Raw genomic sequence first — 21,699 nt, 5'->3', positions numbered from 1 at the left:
TCATGAACAGAGCCCCCTGACCTTGATGAACAGAGCCCGGTCCCCACTGACCCTCATGGACAGAGCCCGGTCCCCACTGACCCTCATGGACAGACCCCGGTCCCCGCTGACCTCGTGGACAGAGCCCGTTCCCCACTGACCTCATGGACAGAGCCCGGTCCCCACTGACCTCATGAACAGAGCCCGGTCCCCACTGACCGTGGACAGAGCCCTGCCCCCAATGACCCTCATGAACAGAGCCCGTTCCCCACTGACTCGTGGACAGAGCCTGTTCCCCACTGACCTCATGAACACAGCCCGGTCCCCACTGACCCTCATGAACAGAGCCCGGTCCCCACTGACCCCGTGGACAGAGCCCGGGTCCCCACTGACCCCGTGGACAGAGCCCGGGTCCCCCACTGACCCTCGTGGACAGAGCCCGGTCCCCACTGACCCTCATGAACAGAGCCCGGTTCCCCCACTGACCCTCGTGGACAGAGCCCGGTTCCCCACTGACCCTCGTGGACAGAGCCCGGTTCCCCACTGACCCTTATGGACAGAGCCGGTCCCCACTGACCTCATGAACAGAGCCCGGGTCCCCACTGACCCTCGTGGACAGAGCCCGGTCCCCACTGACCCTCATGAACAGAGCCCGGGTCCCCACTGACCCTCGTGGACAGAGCCCGGTTCCCCCACTGACCCTCGTGGACAGAGCCCGGTTCCCCCACTGACCCTCATGAACAGAGCCCGGGTCCCCACTGACCCTCATGAACAGAGCCCGGTCCCCACTGACCCTCATGAACAGAGCCCGGTCCCCACTGACCCTCGTGGACAGAGCCCGGTTCCCCCACTGACCCTCATGGACAGAGCCCGGTCCCCACTGATTCAGATTCATATATATATATGGATAGGCGACATCTGGTGGGAAGTCGTTGATAAAGTGAAGTGAAAACCTTTTAGCCTTAATCCGCCGTCGTACCTGGACATGTCTTCATGAGAAATGTATTTGCCCTCACCTGATGATGTCATCGTTGTGTCCCAGGTAGAACTTCTGGGTGTGGTCTCTGGTGTTGTAGACCACGCCCACCCCGGCCACAAAGTACACCACTTCCTCCCCGGCGGTGTAGTACAGGTTGTTGCGACACTGGTGTCCTCTGTAGCCGTGGATCCACTCCAGCCTCAGCTGGCAGCGCGGCGCCGTCTTGTCCGACATGGCGGCGGCGCTGAAGGGTTAGAGCGCCACTGGGTTCCAGGTGTTCACGCCTTCTCGGTTCAAACCAGGAGGTGTGACGGGAAGCGAGCGCGCTCCTCGTTGTGGCATCAGCTAGCGCTGCTGGGAGCTGTAGTCCATCCAACTACACGTCCCATAGTGCCGAGCGGTTAAACCGTGTTACTAAGGTTTGCTTTGTCCACTGAAAAACCGTTTCTTTGTTCTCCAGATTAAATACCAACGAGAAGCTAAAGACTTCCTGTTCCTGTGCTTAACGAGTCTGCACTCTGGTTGGTTAACGAGGTCTCCAGAGGTTCAGCCAGAAACAACAAAGGCTCAAGGTGAACGAACCGCTGATTGGACAGGAAGTCACTGACCCACTTCGGGACTTCCGGACCAGTGGTGACGTCACAGTGCCAGGACACTTTGCTTATTGTGTGACGTCATCTCAGGATGTTCTCCAAAGTGCTCGCTCCCGTTCTACCTGAAGCCACAGCAACAGGTTCTGCAGAGGCTGGTTCTGACGAGCATGAACGACCCACAAGGGGTTCTGGCTGTCCTCCAGGGAGCTGAGACCAGGACGGGTGCAGCATGGACCCGGGACATGGCGGCCAGGTGTGAAGGTTTAAATCTCATACAACGCGTCACAGCGCACGCGCGTTAAAATAACCATCAATTAATGAGTTTTAAGCGGTTCCACAAACGAACCCCGTGCGGAGGCTGAACGGGAGGAAACCCCGTCGGCTCGGGGGATTACGGCGAGGATTGATCTCCGTCGGTCAGACACCGAGCGCTCGCGCTCCTGGAACCCGGCGGGGACCCGCAGCAGCTCCGCGGCTCAGAGAGAGACCGGAGAAACATGAAAGATGGGGATGAAAGCCGGGATACTAACGGGAAACCCCGGGGATCACCAACCACGTCAACCCGAAAGAATAAATACCGACACTTCCGGCTTGGACTTTCAGAATAAAGTACTCTGGCAGCGTTTTGGGGTAAAAAAAGCTTTTATGTCGTAATACAAACTAGAGTAACAGCTCACAATCGGGACTCGTTACACTTCTTAACCTTTTAACATTAAAAGTGATTTAGAGGAAAACATGTCTGGTTATTAAAGTTATTTCATCAAGTTACAGCTAATGTTTTACAGTGAAAAACAGTCTGTTTATTACAGTTTTGATTTTAAATAAACGAATTTGTTCTATTATTTTAACTTCCAAATTACGTATGTGTGTATTTTGATAGAATATGTGACCGAGTAATTCATATTTAAATTACTTTTATTTTGAAGGCCAATACACCTGTTTCCGGTCTTCCTGCAGCGCGTCAGGTGGGGGGAGGTGGAGTCACATGGAGACAGGTGGAGTCACATGGAGACAGGTGGGGGGAGGTGGAGTCACATGGAGACAGGTGGGGGGAGGTGGAGTCAGGCGCAGCAACCCGCGATGCATGATGGAAGCTGTAGTGTTCTCACGAGCTGTGCACTACAGTCGGACTACTTTACTTCAGACTGATAACAAATATCTTATATTTAATAATTATATTTAATAATGTATTAACATTATCGTTACCGAGTGGACATGAACACAGGAAGTAACTAAGTACATGCAGTCATTATATTAGTACTTTACTGGAGTACTTTCTACTCCACGACACCTCACAGGAACAACGTGTGTGCTTTATTGTGAATAAGATATTATCAAGTAGTTTATATTGTTCTGTGAACCAGAAACAGGAGAACACTTCCTGTGTAGAGAACCCTTGGGTTTGTCCCTCCTGTGCTACCGTAGAGACATGGAGGACCTGCTGCTTACGTAGAACCTCCCTGAGAACCCTCCAGGGAGAGGAGGACCCTCCAGGACCTGTACCTCTCCAGGACCCTCCAGGACCCTGAGGACCCTCCAGGACCTGTACCTCTCCAGGACCCTGAGGACCCTGAGGACCCTCCAGGACCTGTACCTCTCCAGGACCCTGAGGACCCTCCAGGACCCTGAGGACCCTCCAGGACCTGTACGCCTCCAGGACCATGAGGACCCTCCAGGACCATGAGGACCCTCCAGGACCCTGAGGACCCTCCAGGACCTGTACGCCTCCAGGACCATGAGGACCCTCCAGGACCCTCCAGGACCTGTACGCCTCCAGGACCCTGAGGACCCTCCAGGACCTGTACGCCTCCAGGACCCTGAGGACCCTCCAGGACCTGTACGCCTCCAGGACCCTGAGGACCCTCCAGGACCTGTACCTCTCCAGGACCCTGAGGACCCTCCAGGACCTGTACCTCTCCAGGACCCTGAGGACCCTCCAGGACCTGTACCTCTCCAGGACCCTGAGGACCCTCCAGGACCTGTACGCCTCCAGGACCATGAGGACCCTCCAGGACCCTGAAGACCCTCCAGGACCCTCCAGGACCTGTACGCCTCCAGGACCCTGAGGACCCTCCAGGACCTGTACCTCTCCAGCACCCTGAGGACCCTCCAGGACCTGTACGCCTCCAGGACCATGAGGACCCTCCAGGACCCTGAAGACCCTCCAGGACCCTGAGGACCCTCCAGGACCTGTACGCCTCCAGGACCATGAGGACCCTCCAGGACCCTGAGGACCCTCCAGGACCTGTACGCCTCCAGGACCCTGAGGACCCTCCAGGACCTGTACCTCTCCAGGACCCTGAGGACCCTCCAGGACCTGTACGCCTCCAGGACCCTCCAAGATGCTGATGACCGTTTAGGACCTGCTCAGGGGACCCCGAGGACCCTGAGCAGGCAGTAGAGATTGTGGTTTTCGTCCATCCATCAGGACTAAAAGCCTCAGAACCAGTTTCTGGTTCTATCTTCGTCTTCCGCGATCCTGGACTGAAGGTCTTCAGATGAGAGCCGCTGAGCGATGGAAAGGAGGAACAGCAAGCGTAAAGTTTAAAAGCTTTAATGACATCGCACATATCGGACAGAGCTTCAGGTCTACAGGTGACGTACATGAGAAAAGCCTCGCGGGTCGAACCCAGTTAAATATTCTTCATTCCTATAGATGGTTCTGATGCAGTAAGATGACGTCATACATGTCGACGGTAAGCCACGTCTGCTGCCGCGAACATGGAGCGCTAAGTGGACCGCTGAGGGTCTCCGTCAGAGGAGGGTCTAGCTTCAGGAGGCATGCAGGTGTTCCTCCAGGGGACCGATGCTTCAAGAACAAAATAAATCACAGAGTGAAACATCACGACTAAACGTCCCGTTGGTCCCCACGGCAGAGCGAGGAGGCGTCCTCTCCAACTGAAGACGCCGCGTCAACGTCTCAGCACAATAACCCGAGATCAAAGGAACGACGGGAAGGCGGAGCGGCGTGGGGGATGGCGTGGGGGTTGGCGTGGGGGATGGCGTGGGGGTTGGCGTGGGAGATGGCGTGGGGGATGGCGTGGGGGTTGGCGTGGGGGTTGGCGTGGGAGATGGCGTGGGCAAACGGAGCCGATCATCACAAACAGATGTTTCTGTCGACGCGTCTGATGAAACCAGATGAGGACATTGTAACGTTGGAGCAGCTACACGACGCGTCTCTGGAAACCGCCGTGACCCCCCAACGTAGAACCCCAACGTAGAACCCACGGAGAGAAGCACCCCGGGAATATAAAAACACAAAGACAACCGCCGGCACACTTTGGTGAAACAGTTCTCCACTGCAGCTGCACAGCTCAGTCATTGGCTGCTCAGCGGTGACATCAGCAGTGACATCAGCGGTGACGGTTGTTTGAATGACGATGCTAAAGGAAGGTTGTTTAAATCCTACTGACAATAATCTAGACCTAGACATTAGAGACTTCAGAAACACAACTTGTGGATAACTTTCTGTTTGTGAGCGTCAGACGCAACTTTAACGTGGGGGCCGCGGGGTGAAGTCTCGCCGCACGGTGAAGTCTCGCCGCGGGGTGAAGTCTCGCCGCACGGTGAAGTCTCGCCGCGGGGTGAAGTTTCGCCGCACGGTGAAGTCTCGCCTCACGAAGGTCTTCTCTGAGGAGCGAGCGATGCAGTCGCTGGTTCTTTAATGTTCCTTTGGGAGAAGACCTTCCTCAAGCCGAGGCTCTGAAGCGGTTCTCTGGTTCCCGGCCGGCGGTGAAGAGGAGCTCCGCCGCCGGTTTGATTCCTACTGTTTCTTCTTGCTGAACAGACTGAAGCGCTTGTCCTTGTCCTTGTCTCTCTTGCCGGGACTCGACTCGCTGCCGAGTGCGACGCCGGCCGGCAGCGTCTGAGCGCGGCCGGACGCCGGCGTGCCGGGGCTGCTGTCCTGCGCGTCGGAGCGGTCGGCGGTGGCGTTCAGGATGGCCTGGATCCAGGTGCTCATCTCCTCCTGCAGGGGCGACACAGTACTGCACTTAGAACCACTTCCTGATACTTTAGACTGAATATCGTACTCTTTACTGCATTGATACTGGTGGTATTACTTGTGGAACTGGTGGTAGTACTGGTGATATTACTTGTGGTATTGGTGGTACTAGTGGTAGTACTGTTGGTTTTACTTTTACTGGCGGTAGTACTAGTGGTACTACTGGTGGTATTACTTGTGGAACTGGTGGTAGTACTAGTGATATTACTTGTGGTACTACTGGTGGTATTACTTGTGGAACTGGTGGTAGTACTAGTGATATTACTTGTGGTATTACTTGTACTGGCGGTAGTACTGGTGATATTACTTGTGGTACTGGTGGTACTAGTGGTAGTACTGGTGGTTTTACTTTTACTGCAGTAACTCAGAAACTCACTTCATCTTTGGCTTGAAACAGAAACTCGTTTCCATCCGTGACTCTGAAACAAAGAGGAAGAGTGTGATGAAGACTGATGAAGAGCGTGATGAAGAGCGTGACGATGAGTGTCGTGACGATGAGTGTCATGAAGACTGATGAAGAGTGTGATGATGAGTGTGATAATGAGTGTCATGAAGAACGTGATGAAGAGTGTGATGAAGACTGATGAAGAGCATGATGAAGAGTGTGATGAAGACTGATGAAGAATGTGATGAACAGCGTGATGAAGAGCGTGATGAAGAGTGTGATGAAGACTGATGAAGAGCGTGATGAAGACTGATGAAGAGCGTGATGATGAGTGTGATGAAGACTGTGATAATGAGCGTGAAGAAGAGCGACCCGGTACCGGAGCTTGAAGACGTGCTTCTTCTTCTTGTAGTCGGCGGCCACGCTGCAGGCTGCCTCCCTCAGGCTCCGCGGGGCCTCTCCGTGGTAGAGGACGCCCTGAGCCGCCGCCCTGCTGTCCTTGTAGAAACACACCTCCTGGGGCCGGAGCACGCAGTACACGTGGTGCCACGACCTGAGGGTCAGGGGTCAGAGGGTGAGGAGGTCAGAGGGTTAGAGGGTCAAGGGATCAGGTGGTCAGAGGGTCAGGAGGGTCAGGGTCAGGGGGTCAGGAGGTCAGGGGGTCTGTGTGAGGTTACCTGTTGGAGGCCTTCTTGTTTGGGGCCTCCCACTCGTGTTTGCGGTGTAGGAGTCCCTCCAGCTGTGAGCCCGAGTCCTGGTCCTGGTCCTGGTCTTGGTTCCTGGAGGCCAACGTGGACGACTGGCTGGTCTTACTCTTCCTGCCGGAGCTCGGGGAGCCGAGCTGCCCCTGAGCTCCCGCACGACACTGCTCACCAGATCAGCGCCGCCACACGGGACAGTGTCAACCAGAACCACACGGGGACAGTGTCAACAAGACCACACGGAGACAGTGTCAACAAGACCACCAGGGGACAGTCAACAAGACCACACGGGGACAGTGTCAACAAGACCACACGGAGACAGTGTCAACAAGACCACACGGAGACAGTGTCAACAAGACCACACGGAGACAGTGTCAACAAGACCACCAGGGGACAGTGTCAACAAGACCACACGGGGACAGTGTCAACAAGACCACCAGGGGACAGTGTCAACAAGACCACCAGGGGACAGTGTCAACAAGACCACCAGGGGACAGTGTCAACAAGACCACCAGGGGACAGTGTCAACAAGACCACACAGGGACAGTGTCAACAAGACCACCAGGGGACAGTGTCAACAAGACCACCAGGGGACAGTCAACAAGACCACCAGGGGACAGTGTCAACAAGACCACACGGGGACAGTGTCAACAAGACCACCAGGGGACAGTGTCAACAAGACCACCAGGGGACAGTGTCAACAAGACCACCAGGGGACAGTGTCAACAAGACCACACGGGGACAGTGTCAACAAGACCACCAGGGGACAGTGTCAACAAGACCACACGGGGACAGTGTCAACAAGACCACACGGGGACAGTGTCAACAAGACCACCAGGGGACAGTGTCAACAAGACCACCAGGGGACAGTGTCAACAAGACCACCAGGGGACAGTGTCAACAAGACCACACGGGGACAGTCAACAAGACCACACGGGGACAGTCAACAAGACCACCAGGGGACAGTCAACAAGACCACCAGGGGACAGTCAACAAGACCACCAGGGGACAGTGTCAACAAGACCACCAGGGGACAGTGTCAACAAGACCACACGGGGACAGTCAACAAGACCACCAGGGGACAGTGTCAACAAGACCACACGGGGACATTCAACAAGACCACCAGGGGACAGTGTCAACAAGACCACCAGGGGACAGTCAACAAGACCACCAGGGGACAGTGTCAACAAGACCACACGGGGACAGTGTCAACAAGACCACCAGGGGACAGTGTCAACAAGACCACACGGGGACATTGTCAACAAGACCACACGGGGACAGTGTCAACAAGACCACCAGGGGACAGTGTCAACAAGACCACCAGGGGACAGTGTCAACAAGACCACACGGGGACAGTGTCAACAAGACCACCAGGGGACAGTGTCAACAAGACCACACGGGGACAGTGTCAACAAGACCACACGGGGACAGTGTCAACAAGACCACACGGGGACAGTGTCAACAAGACCACCAGGGGACAGTGTCAACAAGACCACACGGGGACAGTGTCAACAAGACCACCAGGGGACAGTGTCAACAAGACCACCAGGGGACAGTGTCAACAAGACCACCAGGGACAGTCAACAAGACCACCAGGGGACAGTGTCAACAAGACCACAGGGACAGTGTCAACAAGACCACAGGGGACAGTGTCAACAAGACCACAGGGGACAGTGTCAACAAGACCACCAGGGGACAGTGTCAACAAGACCACCAGGGGACAGTGTCAACAAGACCACCAGGGGACAGTGTCAACAAGACCACACGGGGACAGTGTCAACAAGACCACACGGGGACAGTGTCAACAAGACCACCAGGGGACAGTGTCAACAAGACCACACGGGGACATTGTCAACAAGACCACCAGGGGACAGTGTCAACAAGACCACCAGGGGACAGTGTCAACAAGACCACACAGGGACAGTGTCAACAAGACCACCAGGGGACAGTGTCAACAAGACCACAGGGACAGTGTCAACAAGACCACGGGACAGTGTCAACAAGACCACCAGGGACAGTGTCAACAAGACCACACAGGGACAGTGTCAACAAGACCACCAGGGGACAGTGTCAACAAGACCACCAGGGGACAGTGTCAACAAGACCACCAGGGGACAGTGTCAACAAGACCACCAGGGGACAGTCAACAAGACCACACGGGGACAGTCAACAAGACCACCAGCTCCACCTCAACTCTCTACAGTCACAATGAGACCACTGACCCGGGGAGAGTCCTGGTCCCAGGGGATTCCGCTCTGGGTCACCAGTCCACTAGAACACAGAAACACAGCACTTACCCAGCTGATGAACGAGTGAACGAATGAATGAGTGAATGAGTGAATGAGCTCTCACCTCGGCTGCTGCGCCTCCTCCTCCTCCTGCTGCTGAACCAGAAGCGGCTCTGGAGTCGGGGGCCTCCTCATCCTCTCCTCTTCCTCCTGCAGCCTCCTCACCTCCAGCAGCTCCAGCTGAAGACAGAAGACAGCTGTGATTGGCCGAGAGCTCCTATGACATCACCACCACCTGGTCGGGGCGGTGCTCACCGTGGTCAGCCTCTCCAGGGCGGAGAAGCGCTCCTCCCAGGTGGCGGCGGACTTCTCGAAGGCCTCGTGGCGTTTGATGAGCTTCTCCACCTCGTCCACGCTGCGGCCCACCTCCCTCCCCGACAGGTAGGGCTCCTGGCCCAGCAGCCACGCCTCGGCCACGCCCGCATCCCGAGAGAACTGGTGCACCTCCAAGACTGGGGGGGGAGACAACCAACAATTTATATTCGTATTGTGCTTTGAGCGAGCCGTCGGTATGAAGGGATGAAGGAGAAAGGAGCCGAGGAGCCGAGCAGCGTGACCTCTGACCTCGGCCTCAGTGAGTCTTACTGAGGCGGAGCCACTCCCATCGGTCCTCCCACTTGTCGATCATCTCCTTCCTCTTGTCCGTCAGCTGCAGCAGCTTCTCCTTGATCTGTGGAGAGCAGCAGGTCAACACAGATGCTCCACCTGCTCCACCCGCTCCCCCTGCTCCACCCGCTCCCCCTGCTCCACCTGCTCCACCCGCTCCCCCTGCTCCACCCGCTCCACCCGCTCCCCCTGCTCCACCCGCTCCCCCTGCTCCACCCGCTCCACCTGCTCCACCCGCTCCACCTGCTCCACCTCCCCTGCTCCACCTTCTCCACCCGCTCCCCCTGCTCCACCGCCTCCCTGCTCCACCCGCTCCACCCGCTCCCCCTGCTCCACCCACTCCCCCTGCTCCCCCTGCTCCACCCGCCCTGCTCACCTGCTCCACCTGCTCCACCCGCCTCCACCTGCTCCACCCGCCTCCCCTGCTCCCCCCCTGCTCCACCTGCCCACCCGCCTCCTGCTCAACCCGCCTCCCCTGCTCCACCCGCCCACCCGCCTCCCCCGCCTCCCCCTGCTCCCCTGCTCCACCCGCCCACCCGCTCCACCCGCCTCCCTGCTCCACCTTCTCCACCCGCCCCTGCTCCACCTGCTCCACCCGCCCCTCCACCTGCTCCACCCGCCTCCCCTGCTCAACCCGCCTCCTGCTCCACCCGCCTCCACCCGCCTCCCCTGCTCCACCCGCCCACCCGCCTCCCCTGTTCCCCACTCCACCCGCTCCACCCGCTCCCCCCGCCCCCCCCGCTCCACCTGCTCCACCCGCCCCCTGCTCCACCTGCCCACCCGCCTCCCTTCTCCCTGCTCCACCCGCTCCCCCTGCTCCACCCGCTCCACCTTCTCCACCCGCTCCACCTGCTCCACCCGCTCCCCCTGCTCCACCCACTCCACCTGCTCCACCCGCTCCCCCTGCTCCCCTGCTCCACCTGCTCCACCTGCTCCCCCTGCTCAACCCGCTCCACCTGCTCCCCCTGCTCCACCCGCTCCACCTGCTCCACCCGCTCCCCCTGCTCCACCTTCTCCACCTGCTCCACCCGCTCCCCCTGCTCCACCCGCTCCACCCGCTCCCCCTGCTCCACCCGCTCCCCCTGCTCACCCCGCTCCACCTGCTCCACCCGCTCCCCCTTCTCCACCCGCTCCACCCGCTCCACCTGCTCCCCCCGCTCCACCTGCTCCACCCGCTCCCCCTTCTCCACCCGCTCCACCTGCTCCCCCCGCTCCACCCGCTCCACCCGCTCCACCCGCTCCCCCTGCTCCACCCGCTCCACCTGCTCCACCCGCTCCCCCTGCTCCACCCGCTCCAGCTGCTCCGCCCTCACCTCCTCCGAGGCGTAGTGCCTGCGGGCCAGCAGGCTCTTTCCCAGCTCGATGCAGGAGCTGAAGCTGTGGTTCCGGGCGTCGACCTCGGCCTTGGTGCCCTGGTGGTTGTTCATCAGCAGCTCCACCGACGACACGTCTCTGCACACAGACACCGTCAGCCCAGGGCTCAGGAGGCCCGCGGGGCGACCGGGACTCGGCCTACCTGGGATTCTCCTGGGCCTCGATAAGCCGGATCACGTCGTCCATCCACAGCAGGAGGTCTCGGACCATGCTGAAGAACCTGAACTTGTCTCCGGTGTCGAGGAGGCGGAGCCTGCGTCCATCGCAGGCCTCCAGCAGACCCCTCCAGGCCTCCAGCACCTCGCTCTCCCGCCGCTGGATGTCGTCGGCTTTGTCTCCGGCATACGCCGACTGCAGGCGCACCGCGTCCTCCTGCAGCTGCCTCACCTGCACATGGGGTCAGAGGTCAGAGGGCACGCCCCTCCGGGAGGGAGCGGCTGGGACCCCGTGAGGGAGGAGTGACCGACCTGCGTCCCCAGGGCCTGGATGTCGTGTTGGAAGGTGCTGTGCATCCTCTGCAGCGCGTCCACCGTGTTCTGGTCGCGGCCCGCCTCCTCCGGCAGCTTCTGCTGCTTGTCCAGCACGCGGCCCAGGATCTCCTTGGCGTCCTGGTAGAACTTGTGGAGCTCGAAGGAGGCGGCTAGGATCTGCGTCCTGGTGTCGATGAGCTCCAGCAGGTCGGCCCAGGCCTCGTTCAGCCCGTCCTTCCACTCCGCCACCGTGGCCGCGTCGCCGTGGCCGGCGTTGATCAGCTCGTCCGCCAGGCGGTTGACGGCGTCCACGCGCTCTTGGCCGATGTTCCCGGTGTCCCGAGCAAACTCACGGAAACGCTCCTGCAACATCTGAACACAGGGGTCAGGGGTCAGGGCCGAACACCAGACGACAGTTTGCAGGACTGATGGACGCACCGTCACGTGCTCGTAGTCCTGCCCCAGCTCGTGAGACCCGGCCACCACCTCCCGCTCAGCGATCCACTGCTCCAGGTCGTCCACCTCCCGGTTCAGCTGGAAGAGGCGGAGCCTCTCGTCCAGTTTGCCCCGCCTCTCCTCTGATAGGTCCTTCAGGCCAGCGTACAACTTATCCACCTGGGATTGACGCATGCTGATTCGCTCACTGACACACACACACACACACACACGTAGTACAGGGAGCTAGTTATCAACACACACACAGGTAGTCCAGGGAGCTAGTAGTCAACACACACACACACACACAGGTAGTCCAGGGAGCTAGTGGTCACACACACACACACACACACACACACAGGTAGTCCAGGGAGCTCGTGGTCACACACACACACACACAGGTAGTCCAGGGAGCTAGTGGTCACACACACACACACACACAAACAGACACACACAGGTAGTCCAGGGAGCTCGTGGTCACACACACACACACACACACACACAGGTAGTCCAGGGAGCTCGTGGTCACACACACACACACACACACAGGTAGTCCAGGGAGCTCGTGGTCACACACACACACACACAGGTAGTCCAGGGAGCTCGTGGTCACACACACACACACACAGGTAGTCCAGGGAGCTCGTGGTCACACACACACACACACCTCTCGGGGTGCCCGTGGGCCACCAGGCCTCTGCTGGTCTTGGACAGCTGGTGGACCGTCTCGGCGTAGTCCTCCACCGCCTGCTCCACGATCTGGTGCTTCTTCTGCATGGTGACGGCGCTCAGCTCGTCCTGAGGACAGAGGAGGGACTTCAGAAGAACCGTGGAGAAGGAGGGGCCTCAATATAACCAATCACAGCTCTACTTGATGAGGCCCATGTGACGACCGGATGCCCCTCCCCCACACACCTTGGCCTTCTCCTCTGACATCATGTACAGCTCCTGCTCGCTCATCCAGGCCTCGGCCTCGGCGGCGTCAAAGTAGTACTGCTGGGCTTTGTGCGCCTCCTCCAGCCGGCCGTGCCGAAGCTCCACCTCCTCCGTCAGCCGCCCCCACAGCTGCTGCAGGTCGGCCTGGCGCCGCCGGGTCTCGTCCTTCAAGAGGCTCTGGCTGCGCTGCAGGATGCCGTTGATACGAGGCTGGTGGCCCTGGACCTCCTTCTGCAGGGTCTGAAGAGGAGGCGACAACAGATCTAGAAGACTCCTGGACCTCCAGGTATCTGAGACCTGATCCAGGTCTACAGGACTCACCTGGTTCTTCTTGATGAGCAGCTGGACCGTCTGCAGGTTGTGTCCGTGGTCAGAGGATGTGGCGACGGCCATCCTCTCCTGAACCCACAGCTGGAAGACACACACAAGGACTTCTACGAGAGGACTTCTACGAGAGGACTTCTACGAGAGGACTTCTACGAGAGGACTTCTACGAGAGGACTTCTACTAGAGGACTTCAACTAGAGGACTTCTACGAGAGGACTTCCACTAGAGGACTTCTACGGGAGGACTTCTACGAGAGGACTTCTACGAGAGGACTTCTACGAGAGGACTTCTACGAGAGGACTTCTACTAGAGGACTTCTACGAGAGGACTTCTACGAGAGGACTTCTACGAGAGGACTTCTACGAGAGGACTTCTACTAGAGGACTTCTACTAGAGGACTTCTACTAGAGGACTTCTACGAGAGGACTTCTCCTAGAGGACTTCTCCTAGAGGACTTCTACGAGAGGACTTCTCCTAGAGGACTTCTACTAGAGGACTTCTACGAGAGGACTTCTACGAGAGGACTTCCACTAGAGGACTTCTACTAGAGGACTTCTACGAGAGGACTTCTCCTAGAGGACTTCTCCTAGAGGACTTCTACGAGACGAGTACGTGTCCTCTACTCACAATCTCGTCTTCCACGTCTCGGTTGAACTGGTAAACTTCTCTCGACTCCACCAGGACGTTCTTGCGCTGGCGAAGCGGCTCCAGCAGCTCCTGGAACTTCATCTCCACCAGCTGCCTCCGCCCGTCTACCTCCTCCGGGTCCTTCCCCTCCTGCCCCAGAGCCTTCACCTGGGTCTGCAGCTCCACCACCTCCTTCTGCCGCACCTCCACCTGCTTCTCCAGCATCTGCAGGACGATCGCAGTAGTCCTGGTAGTCCTCGTACTGATAGCACTACGACTCTTTGATCATGTAGATACTCAGTAGTACTGCTCAGTTTCAGTGAAGAAAGAAGTACTACGCCTGCAGTATTAGTACGCATGAGGCAGTATTACAGTGTATAAGTACCCGAGTGAAGAGCCTCCGGAAGAGGGCTCGTGACGGGTGTGGATCCCGAGGGACTTCCTCCGTCAGCGTACCTGTTGCTTCTTCAGCAGGATGTTGACGGAGGTCAGGTCATTGCCGTGGTCCTCGGACTGGATCTGACCCTCCAGGCCTCCCATCCACTTGTCCAGGTCGGCGCAGCTCTGCGTGAACAGCTCCGACTTGTTGGCGTCGAACAGACACTGAGCTTTGGTCTGCGTGGTCGACTCTAGCTCCTCCCACATGGCGTGCAGTGCCGCCATCTTCTCCTTCACCACCGCCTCCGTCTCCGGCTTCTCGGACACCAGCAGCATCCCGTCCTGCAGTCACACCGACCAAAGCTCCGTCAGCCTCGGCGTGTCTGTGGAGAGCTGCCGGAACCGGGTCCAGACCACCGACCTTCTGGTTCTTGTCCAGCCACTCCTTGTTGGCCTGCAGCTCGGCCATGAAGGCCTGGTGCTTCAGCCACTTGCTGTGCAGGTTCCTGGCCTCGTCGTAGGTCATGTCCTGGGCCGTGAGCATCTTCTCATTGATCCACAGAGACAGCTGGACACAAACACGAGAGGTCATCAGGGTCCTGACCTGGGATCCATACATCGATACCTCGGTCATCGAGCAACGACACCAACCTCCTGGCAGTCCTGCAGGAACTTCTGCAGGTCTCTGTTGTCCTTCAGCCTCATGAGCAGCTCCACCGCAGCCTCCCGGTTCTTCTTGTGTCTGAAACATGGAGGACGAGGTCAGATCAAGACGCCAACAGTGACCTCACTGAACCCTCCAGTAGGTCTACAGAGAAGCACCACGGGGAGCTGCTATTGGTCCACCATGTGTGGAGTGTGATCTCCACCTGTCGTCGATGGAAGCGACTCTCTCCTGGATGCGCTCGCCGTTGATGTTTCCGGTGCCGGCCAGCCGCCGGCCGGCCTCCACCACGCCGTTGATCTTGTCTTCGTTGGCATCCATGGTGGTCATGAAGTCCTCCTGCTTCTTAATGGCGGCCTCCGCGCCCTGGAGCGTGGCGGGCATCTCGGTATGAGCCAGGACGTACTCCTGTGGGGTGAGGACACGAAGTTCAGTACCACTAGAGGTGCCAGGGTTCATGAGGAGCGGTCAGAAGGTCATTATTAAGTGTTCAGGGTTGTTCTTCTGGACATCTGCACCTATCTGTAGCCGTGTTCAGTGCTGCTGGTCCTCTGAGGACCTGACATACAGCCCATCCCTCAGATCAGGATCTCCGGTCACAAGTGAATGCATCACAGGGTCCAATCCAGGAGGGTTACCTGGTTGTTGAGGAAGGCCTCTGCCTGCTTGGTGTCCCTGAGGAACAGCTGGTAGGCATGGGACTGGGACAGCAGCTTCTGTCGGTTCTCCCACATCTTGTGCAGCTCGTTCCAGCCGGTGTCGAGCGCCTGCAGCCTCTGATGAAGGAACATGTGCTGTGCGTCCGTCTGGCCCCGCGTCACCATGTCCCCCATGTCCCGCATCTTCTGGTAGTCCTCTTCGTAGTTCTGGATCTCGTTCTTGATGCCTTGGTGCTGGGCCATGAGCTTCTCGGCCTCGGCCAGCGTGTTGGCCATGTCCTCCGAGGCGATGGCTGTCTGAGTGCGAGACAGCCACGACTGGAAGTCATCCAGCTCGCGCAAAAACTGCTGCAGCTTCCTGGCCTCGCCCAGTGACTCCTCGCGGGTCTTCAGAGTGTTCTTCATTTCCTCCCAGACGCCGGTGGTCTCAGCCAGCCGGCCGGTGATGGCCTTTGCCTGGTCGGGGTGCTCCTCTGCCAGCTGCTGGGCTTCGCCCCGCAGGCCGCCCAGCTTGTCCTCGATGGCAGCCAGGTCACGCTCCATACCGGTCAGCTTGCGCTGCAGGGCCATGACGCCAGTGAGGTCGTTACCCAGCTCCTGGGTGGACTCGATGACTTTGGTCTTCTCTTTGATCCAGGACTTGGTCTCGTTGCAGTCGAGGTGGTAGTTCTGCACACCCAGAGCCGAGTTCAGGGACTCTTTCTTCTGGTCTAACAGATCTCGGAACTGGCTCCACCTAGAAGTAGAGGATAGGATCATCCCAGTCCACGGTCACAAACAGTTTCATGGTGAGGACAAACGGACTGAGTCTTAATGTGTTAGCTGTTACATGTTCAATCCGTTTCTACCTGTTGTTGAGTTTGTCCTGCTGGGTTTTGATGATGTCCTTTTCACTCGGGTGGCCGTTGTGCATCAGCTGCCGAGCGATCTGGTTCACCACAGCAACACGAGATGCCTGGTTGTTCATCTCCGGCTCCAGACTCTCAAACCTGCCGAGGAGACCACGTGAAGACAGTGCTGGCTGCTAGAGACGGATGCAGACTCTTGTAGTCCTACCTGTGCTGGACCACTTCAAGGTCCTCCAACTTCTCTGGGATCTCCATGCTGTTGAGCCACTGCTCCTTCTCGTCGATCCAGACCTCGCAGGCGTTGACCTCGCTGAACATTTTGTAGAGTGCCAGGGCATCTTGCAGCGCCTGCTTCCTCAGCTTGGTCAGCGCCGTGACCTCCTTGTGGCGCTCCTCGATGCCAGCCAGACGTCCACGCACCTCCTCTGACTCGGCCTCCTCTCGAGGCAGCGAGGCCGCCTGCTCGCGGAGCGAGTCGATGACCGGCCGGTAGCTGGCCACCTCTGCCGCCGCATCCTTGTGCTTCCTGAAGAGGGCCAGGGTGGAGAACTCATCATGGCCCGTCTCTCCGCTGGAGACGATACGCAGGGCGTCCAGCGTCAAGGCGTCGACATCGTCCGCATCGGCCTGGAACTGGTGCAGCGCCAGCGCCTCCTCCAGCCTCCTCCTCCTCAGCGCCGCCAGCCGCTCCAGCGCCGCCCACTGAGCCTGCAGGTCGTCGATGCGCTCCTGGATCCGGGCGGCGGCGAAGTGGTCGGTCTGCACCATGACCTGGCCCTCTGCAACGGAGTGCTTGAGGTGGCCGGCGCGGCCGCTCATCTCGTCCTCGAGGGCGCGGTGCTGGCTGAGGAGGCGGAGCACCCCCGTCAGGTCCTTGCCGCGCTCCACGGAGGACAGGATCTGCTCCTTCTCACAGATCCAGCCTTCCTCTTCAGCCATCTCCCAGAAGAACTTCCAGAGACGGCGGGACTCCTCCAGGTGGGCGCGGCGCTCAGCGGCGAGCTGGGTGAGCTCCTGGTAGCAGAACTCCAGGTGGGAGACGCGGCCCTGGATGACCTGAGGGTCGCAGGGCTTGTAGCCTGGACAGGAACACACCAGTATGAGGACTCAGCTGATGGAGGTCTTGTTCTTCACTTTGCTCCTCGTGAGGAAATGATTCGAGAAAACAAACCAACAAGTAACTGATGAATAAAACCACCAAACAGGACGGCCGCTCACCGGCGTCGCCGATGGAGTACTTGGTGGCGTTGGTGCCGACTGCCTTCACCCGGTCAGCCTGGATGGAGATGTCTGCCTCCACCAGGGTGTGTTTCTGAAGCAGGTCCTCCACGCCCAGCAGGTGTTTCCCATAATCCTGAGACAGCAGCAACATCTGGAGACCAAAGACAAGCAGACACTAGTGAGGAGGGCAGAGATCACCATGTGGGGCTTTGCTCCCTCAGCGTACCTTCATCTCGTCCATCCAGTCCATGATGTAGAGCATCTCCTGGAACACTCTCTGCAGGCCCAGGTTCATCTCCAGTCTCTGCCTGCGGGCCTTCAGCAGCTCCAGCAGGTACTCCCACAGCCGGATCACGTTGTCCTTCCTGGCCGTGATGCGTTTGATGTCGTGGTATTGCTCCGCCTCCAGCTCCCTGGCCACGGAGACCACGGCCGAGACGCGCTCCTCGTACGCCGCGATGTCCGTCTCTATCGCCTCGTGCTTCTTGGTGGCCGCGTCCACGGCCTGGAGGTCAAACCCAAAGTTGTCCTGGAGAGAAAGGCGGCGGCGCTCATGAAACACACTTCACCTTCAGCCGCCGCAGCGAGGAGCAGCTCGCCTCTCACCTGCGACACCAGCCTCTGGTTCTCACTCAGCCAGGTCTCTCTCATGGCCGCCTTGCGGTCGAAGCGTCTGGCGAGTTGTTCCAGTTTCTCTTGACGAATCAGCTCCGCCCTCAGAGCCAGCTCCCTCTCGTGCTCCGCCTTCTCCAGGCGCTCCCAGGCCTGCCGGAGAACACATCACCTCTTAGTTAGCGAGCTCTGCGGAGCCGCTACCGACTGAATGAACTGATGCTACAAGCCAACGGTCCTCAGTCCCTGAGAGTCTGGCTCGGGTCGAGAGCTCCGTCTTCAGTTTCCTCAATTCAATCCAAGAAGAATCTGTTCTCGAGTGTAATGGAGTTCAGTACTATTGGATACTAGACTCGGGGGTGGAGGCCTGTAGGACGTCTTCCTCTGAGCTCATGTTGAGTTCATCAAGCTTCAAGTTACAGAGCCAAAGATCTCCAGCTGCTCGTCACATGGAGGAGCTGCTACCTGCATAGTCTCTAAGAACAGATGAGAGGTGCAGCAGCTCTCACCTTGTTGATGTCTGAGAGCAGCGTTCCCTCCCGCGGCATGTAGACCTTCTGGTTGTTGGCTCTCATCTTGCTCTGGATGGTGAACAGGAGAACCTCCAGGTTCCCCTTCTCTGTGAACCTGAGACCAGAGGGCGAGAGTTAGAGGAGGAGCAGCTCGGATTGAGGGCGGAGCTACAAGCCGACGGCTCTGACTTGGGGGGTTTCTCCGCCGTGCGGTAGGTGTTGAAGGCCTGAAGCTGCTGCTGCACTCCCACCAGAGAGTTGGAGAACTTCCTGTTGTTGAGGATCACGACGGTCTGCTGGATCCACTCCAGCAGGTCTGAGGCCAGAGACTCGTACCGCCCCACCATCAGCTCCGTCTCGATGGCATTGTCCAGCACCTGGACACAGGGACGTCAGGTTAACTAGATACATCATGTGATCCATTGAGTCAGGTTAACTAGATCCATCCTGTGATGTATTGAGTCAGGTTAACGAGATCCATCATGTCAGGTTAACTAGATACATCATGTGTTCCATTGAGTCAGGTTAACGAGATCCATCATGTCAGGTTAACTAGATACATCATGTGTTCCATTGAGTCAGGTTAACTAGCTCCATCATGTCAGGTTAACTAGATACATCATGTGTTCCATTGAGTCAGGTTAACTAGATCCATCCTGTGATGTATTGAGTCAGGTTAACGAGATCCATCATGTCAGGTTAACTAGATACATCATGTGTTCCATTGAGTCAGGTTAACTAGATCCATCATGTCAGGTTAACTAGATACATCATGTGTTCCATTGAGTCAGGTTAACTAGATCCATCCTGTGATGTATTGAGTCAGGTTAACTAGATACATCATGTGTTCCATTGAGTCAGGTTAACGAGATCCATCATGTCAGGTTAACTAGATACATCATGTGTTCCATTGAGTCAGGTTAACTAGATCCATCATGTCAGGTTAACTAGATACATCATGTGATCCATTGAGTCAGGTTAACTAGATCCATCCTGTGATGTATTGAGTCAGGTTAACGAGATCCATCATGTCAGGTTAACTAGATACATCATGTGATCCATTGAGTCAGGTTAACTAGATCCATCCTGTGATGTATTGAGTCAGGTTAACGAGATCCATCATGTCAGGTTAACTAGATACATCATGTGTTCCATTGAGTCAGGTTAACTAGATCCATCCTGTGATGTATTGAGTCAGGTTAACGAGATCCATCATGTCAGGTTAACTAGATACATCATGTGTTCCATTGAGTCAGGTTAACTAGAGCCATCCTGTGATGTATTGAGTCAGGTTAACGAGATCCATCATGTCAGGTTAACTAGATACATCATGTGTTCCATTGAGTTAGGTTAACTAGATACATCCTGTGATGTATTGAGTCAGGTTAACGAGATATATCAAGCTCCTCTTTTATGGAACCAGCTTCCAATTTCAGTCCGGGAGGCAGACACAGTCACCTCGTTTAAGAGTAGACTTAAGACCTTCCTCTTTGACAGAGCTTATAGTTAGGGCTGAATCAGGTTTGCCCTGGTCCAGCCCCTTGATATGCTGCTATAGGCTTATAGCTGCCGGGGGACGTTTAGGATGCACTGAGTACCTATCTCCTCTCCTCTCTCCTTAAGGATGAATGTTCATCTCTCAATCACACGTTACTAACTCTGCTTTCTCCCCGGAGTCCTTGTGACTTCATGTCTCATGGGGTCATCGGACCCTATGAGACGATATAGATCCTATCTGCTGATGGATCATCGAGGTCTGGGTCGTGGAATTCCTGCTCCTGACTACGCCACTGTCCTGTTGAGACTCCGCCCACTGTTGAGACTCCGCCCACTCCTCCTCCCCACCGCCATCTGCCTGATGGATCGTGGAGGTCTCCATCGTGGAATATGCCTACTATGAACTATTCATACACTCTGTCATATTCATTGAATGTATTTTAACTCTAAATCTGTCCTTCTGTACACATTACATCTATTGTTCTGTCCATCCTGGAGAGGGATCCTCCTCTGTTCTCTCCTGCAGGTTTCTTCCCTTTTTTCCCCCCTGAAGGGTTATTTGGGAGTTTTTCCTGGTCCGATGTGAGGTTTTGGGGCAGGGATGTCTATGTGTACAGATTGTAAAGCACTCCCAGACAAATTTGTAATTTGTGAAATTGGGCTATACAAATAAACTGAATTGAATTGAATACATCATGTGACCCATTGAGTCAGGTTTATCATCATGTGATCCATTGAGTCAGGTTTATCATCATGTGATCCATTAAGTCAGGTTTATCATCATGTGATCCATTGAGTCAGGTTTATCATCATGTGATCCATTGAGTCAGGTTTATCTCGGTACATGTGATCTGACCTTCCCGATGCGTTTGCCCTCGACCTTCAGGGCCTTCATCTTGGAGAAGTAGTGGTAGTAGGTCACCACGTAGGTGATGACCGACTTCTCATCCGGATGGTCCACGCTGATATCTACAACGTCAAACAGGTCGGGTTTAGTTAAACCGGCTGGGTTTCAGGTTTAATTAAGCTGGCTGTGTTCAGGCTTAGTTAAGCGGGCTGTGTTCAGGCTTAGTTAAGCTGGCTGTGTTCAGGCTTAGTTAAGCGGGCTGTGTTCAGGCTTAGTTAAGCTGGCTGTGTTCAGGCTTAGTTGCCGGCTGTGTTCAGGCTTAGTTAAGCTGGCTGTGTTCAGGCTTAGTTAAGCTGGCTGTGTTCAGGCTTAGTTAAGCGGGCTGTGTTCAGGCTTAGTTAAGCTGGCTGTGTTCAGGCTTAGTTAAGCGGGCTGTGTTCAGGCTTAGTTAAGCGGGCTGTGTTCAGGCTTAGTTGCTGGCTGTGTTCAGGCTTAGTTAAGCTGGCTGTGTTCAGGCTTAGTTGCTGGCTGTGTTCAGGCTTAGTTAAGCTGGCTGTGTTCAGGCTTAGTTAAGCTGGCTGTGTTCAGGCTTAGTTAAGCGGGCTGTGTTCAGGCTTAGTTAAGCTGGCTGTGTTCAGGCTTAGTTAAGCGGGCTGTGTTCAGGCTTAGTTAAGCGGGCTGTGTTCAGGCTTAGTTAAACTGGCTGTGTTCAGGCTTAGTTAAGCGGGCTGTGTTCAGGCTTAGTTAAGCTGGCTGTG

At 56.7% G+C, this 21,699-nt stretch overlaps 1 protein-coding gene across 1 annotated transcript in view; it reads right to left on the bottom strand.

The window, feature by feature from the left end:
* Positions 1 to 9,291: 9,291 nt before the first annotated feature.
* LOC130191239 (spectrin beta chain, non-erythrocytic 1-like) overlaps positions 9,292 to 21,699 on the bottom strand; it is a 14,221-nt gene continuing 1,813 nt past the window's right edge. The window contains exons 6-28 of the mRNA XM_056410899.1: positions 20,951 to 21,063; positions 18,787 to 18,974; positions 18,595 to 18,712; positions 18,080 to 18,238; positions 17,700 to 18,002; positions 17,471 to 17,624; positions 16,461 to 17,331; positions 16,253 to 16,393; positions 15,384 to 16,140; positions 14,951 to 15,153; positions 14,733 to 14,823; positions 14,503 to 14,649; positions 14,160 to 14,423; positions 13,704 to 13,928; positions 13,071 to 13,160; positions 12,729 to 12,989; positions 12,481 to 12,611; positions 11,817 to 12,021; positions 11,376 to 11,750; positions 11,051 to 11,295; positions 10,848 to 10,986; positions 9,493 to 9,598; positions 9,292 to 9,380 (exon numbers count right to left, since the gene is read on the bottom strand). Coding sequence (XP_056266874.1) covers positions 9,500 to 9,598; positions 10,848 to 10,986; positions 11,051 to 11,295; positions 11,376 to 11,750; positions 11,817 to 12,021; positions 12,481 to 12,611; positions 12,729 to 12,989; positions 13,071 to 13,160; positions 13,704 to 13,928; positions 14,160 to 14,423; positions 14,503 to 14,649; positions 14,733 to 14,823; positions 14,951 to 15,153; positions 15,384 to 16,140; positions 16,253 to 16,393; positions 16,461 to 17,331; positions 17,471 to 17,624; positions 17,700 to 18,002; positions 18,080 to 18,238; positions 18,595 to 18,712; positions 18,787 to 18,974; positions 20,951 to 21,063 — 5,279 coding nt within the window. The 3' untranslated portion in view covers positions 9,292 to 9,380; positions 9,493 to 9,499. The remainder of the gene's footprint in view (positions 9,381 to 9,492; positions 9,599 to 10,847; positions 10,987 to 11,050; positions 11,296 to 11,375; positions 11,751 to 11,816; positions 12,022 to 12,480; positions 12,612 to 12,728; positions 12,990 to 13,070; positions 13,161 to 13,703; positions 13,929 to 14,159; positions 14,424 to 14,502; positions 14,650 to 14,732; positions 14,824 to 14,950; positions 15,154 to 15,383; positions 16,141 to 16,252; positions 16,394 to 16,460; positions 17,332 to 17,470; positions 17,625 to 17,699; positions 18,003 to 18,079; positions 18,239 to 18,594; positions 18,713 to 18,786; positions 18,975 to 20,950; positions 21,064 to 21,699) is intronic.

The sequence above is a fragment of the Pseudoliparis swirei genome, unplaced genomic scaffold (genome assembly GCF_029220125.1).
Source record: "Pseudoliparis swirei isolate HS2019 ecotype Mariana Trench unplaced genomic scaffold, NWPU_hadal_v1 hadal_29, whole genome shotgun sequence".
Lineage (NCBI taxonomy): Eukaryota > Metazoa > Chordata > Actinopteri > Perciformes > Liparidae > Pseudoliparis > Pseudoliparis swirei.
This window is presented reverse-complemented; position numbering and strand designations above follow the sequence as displayed.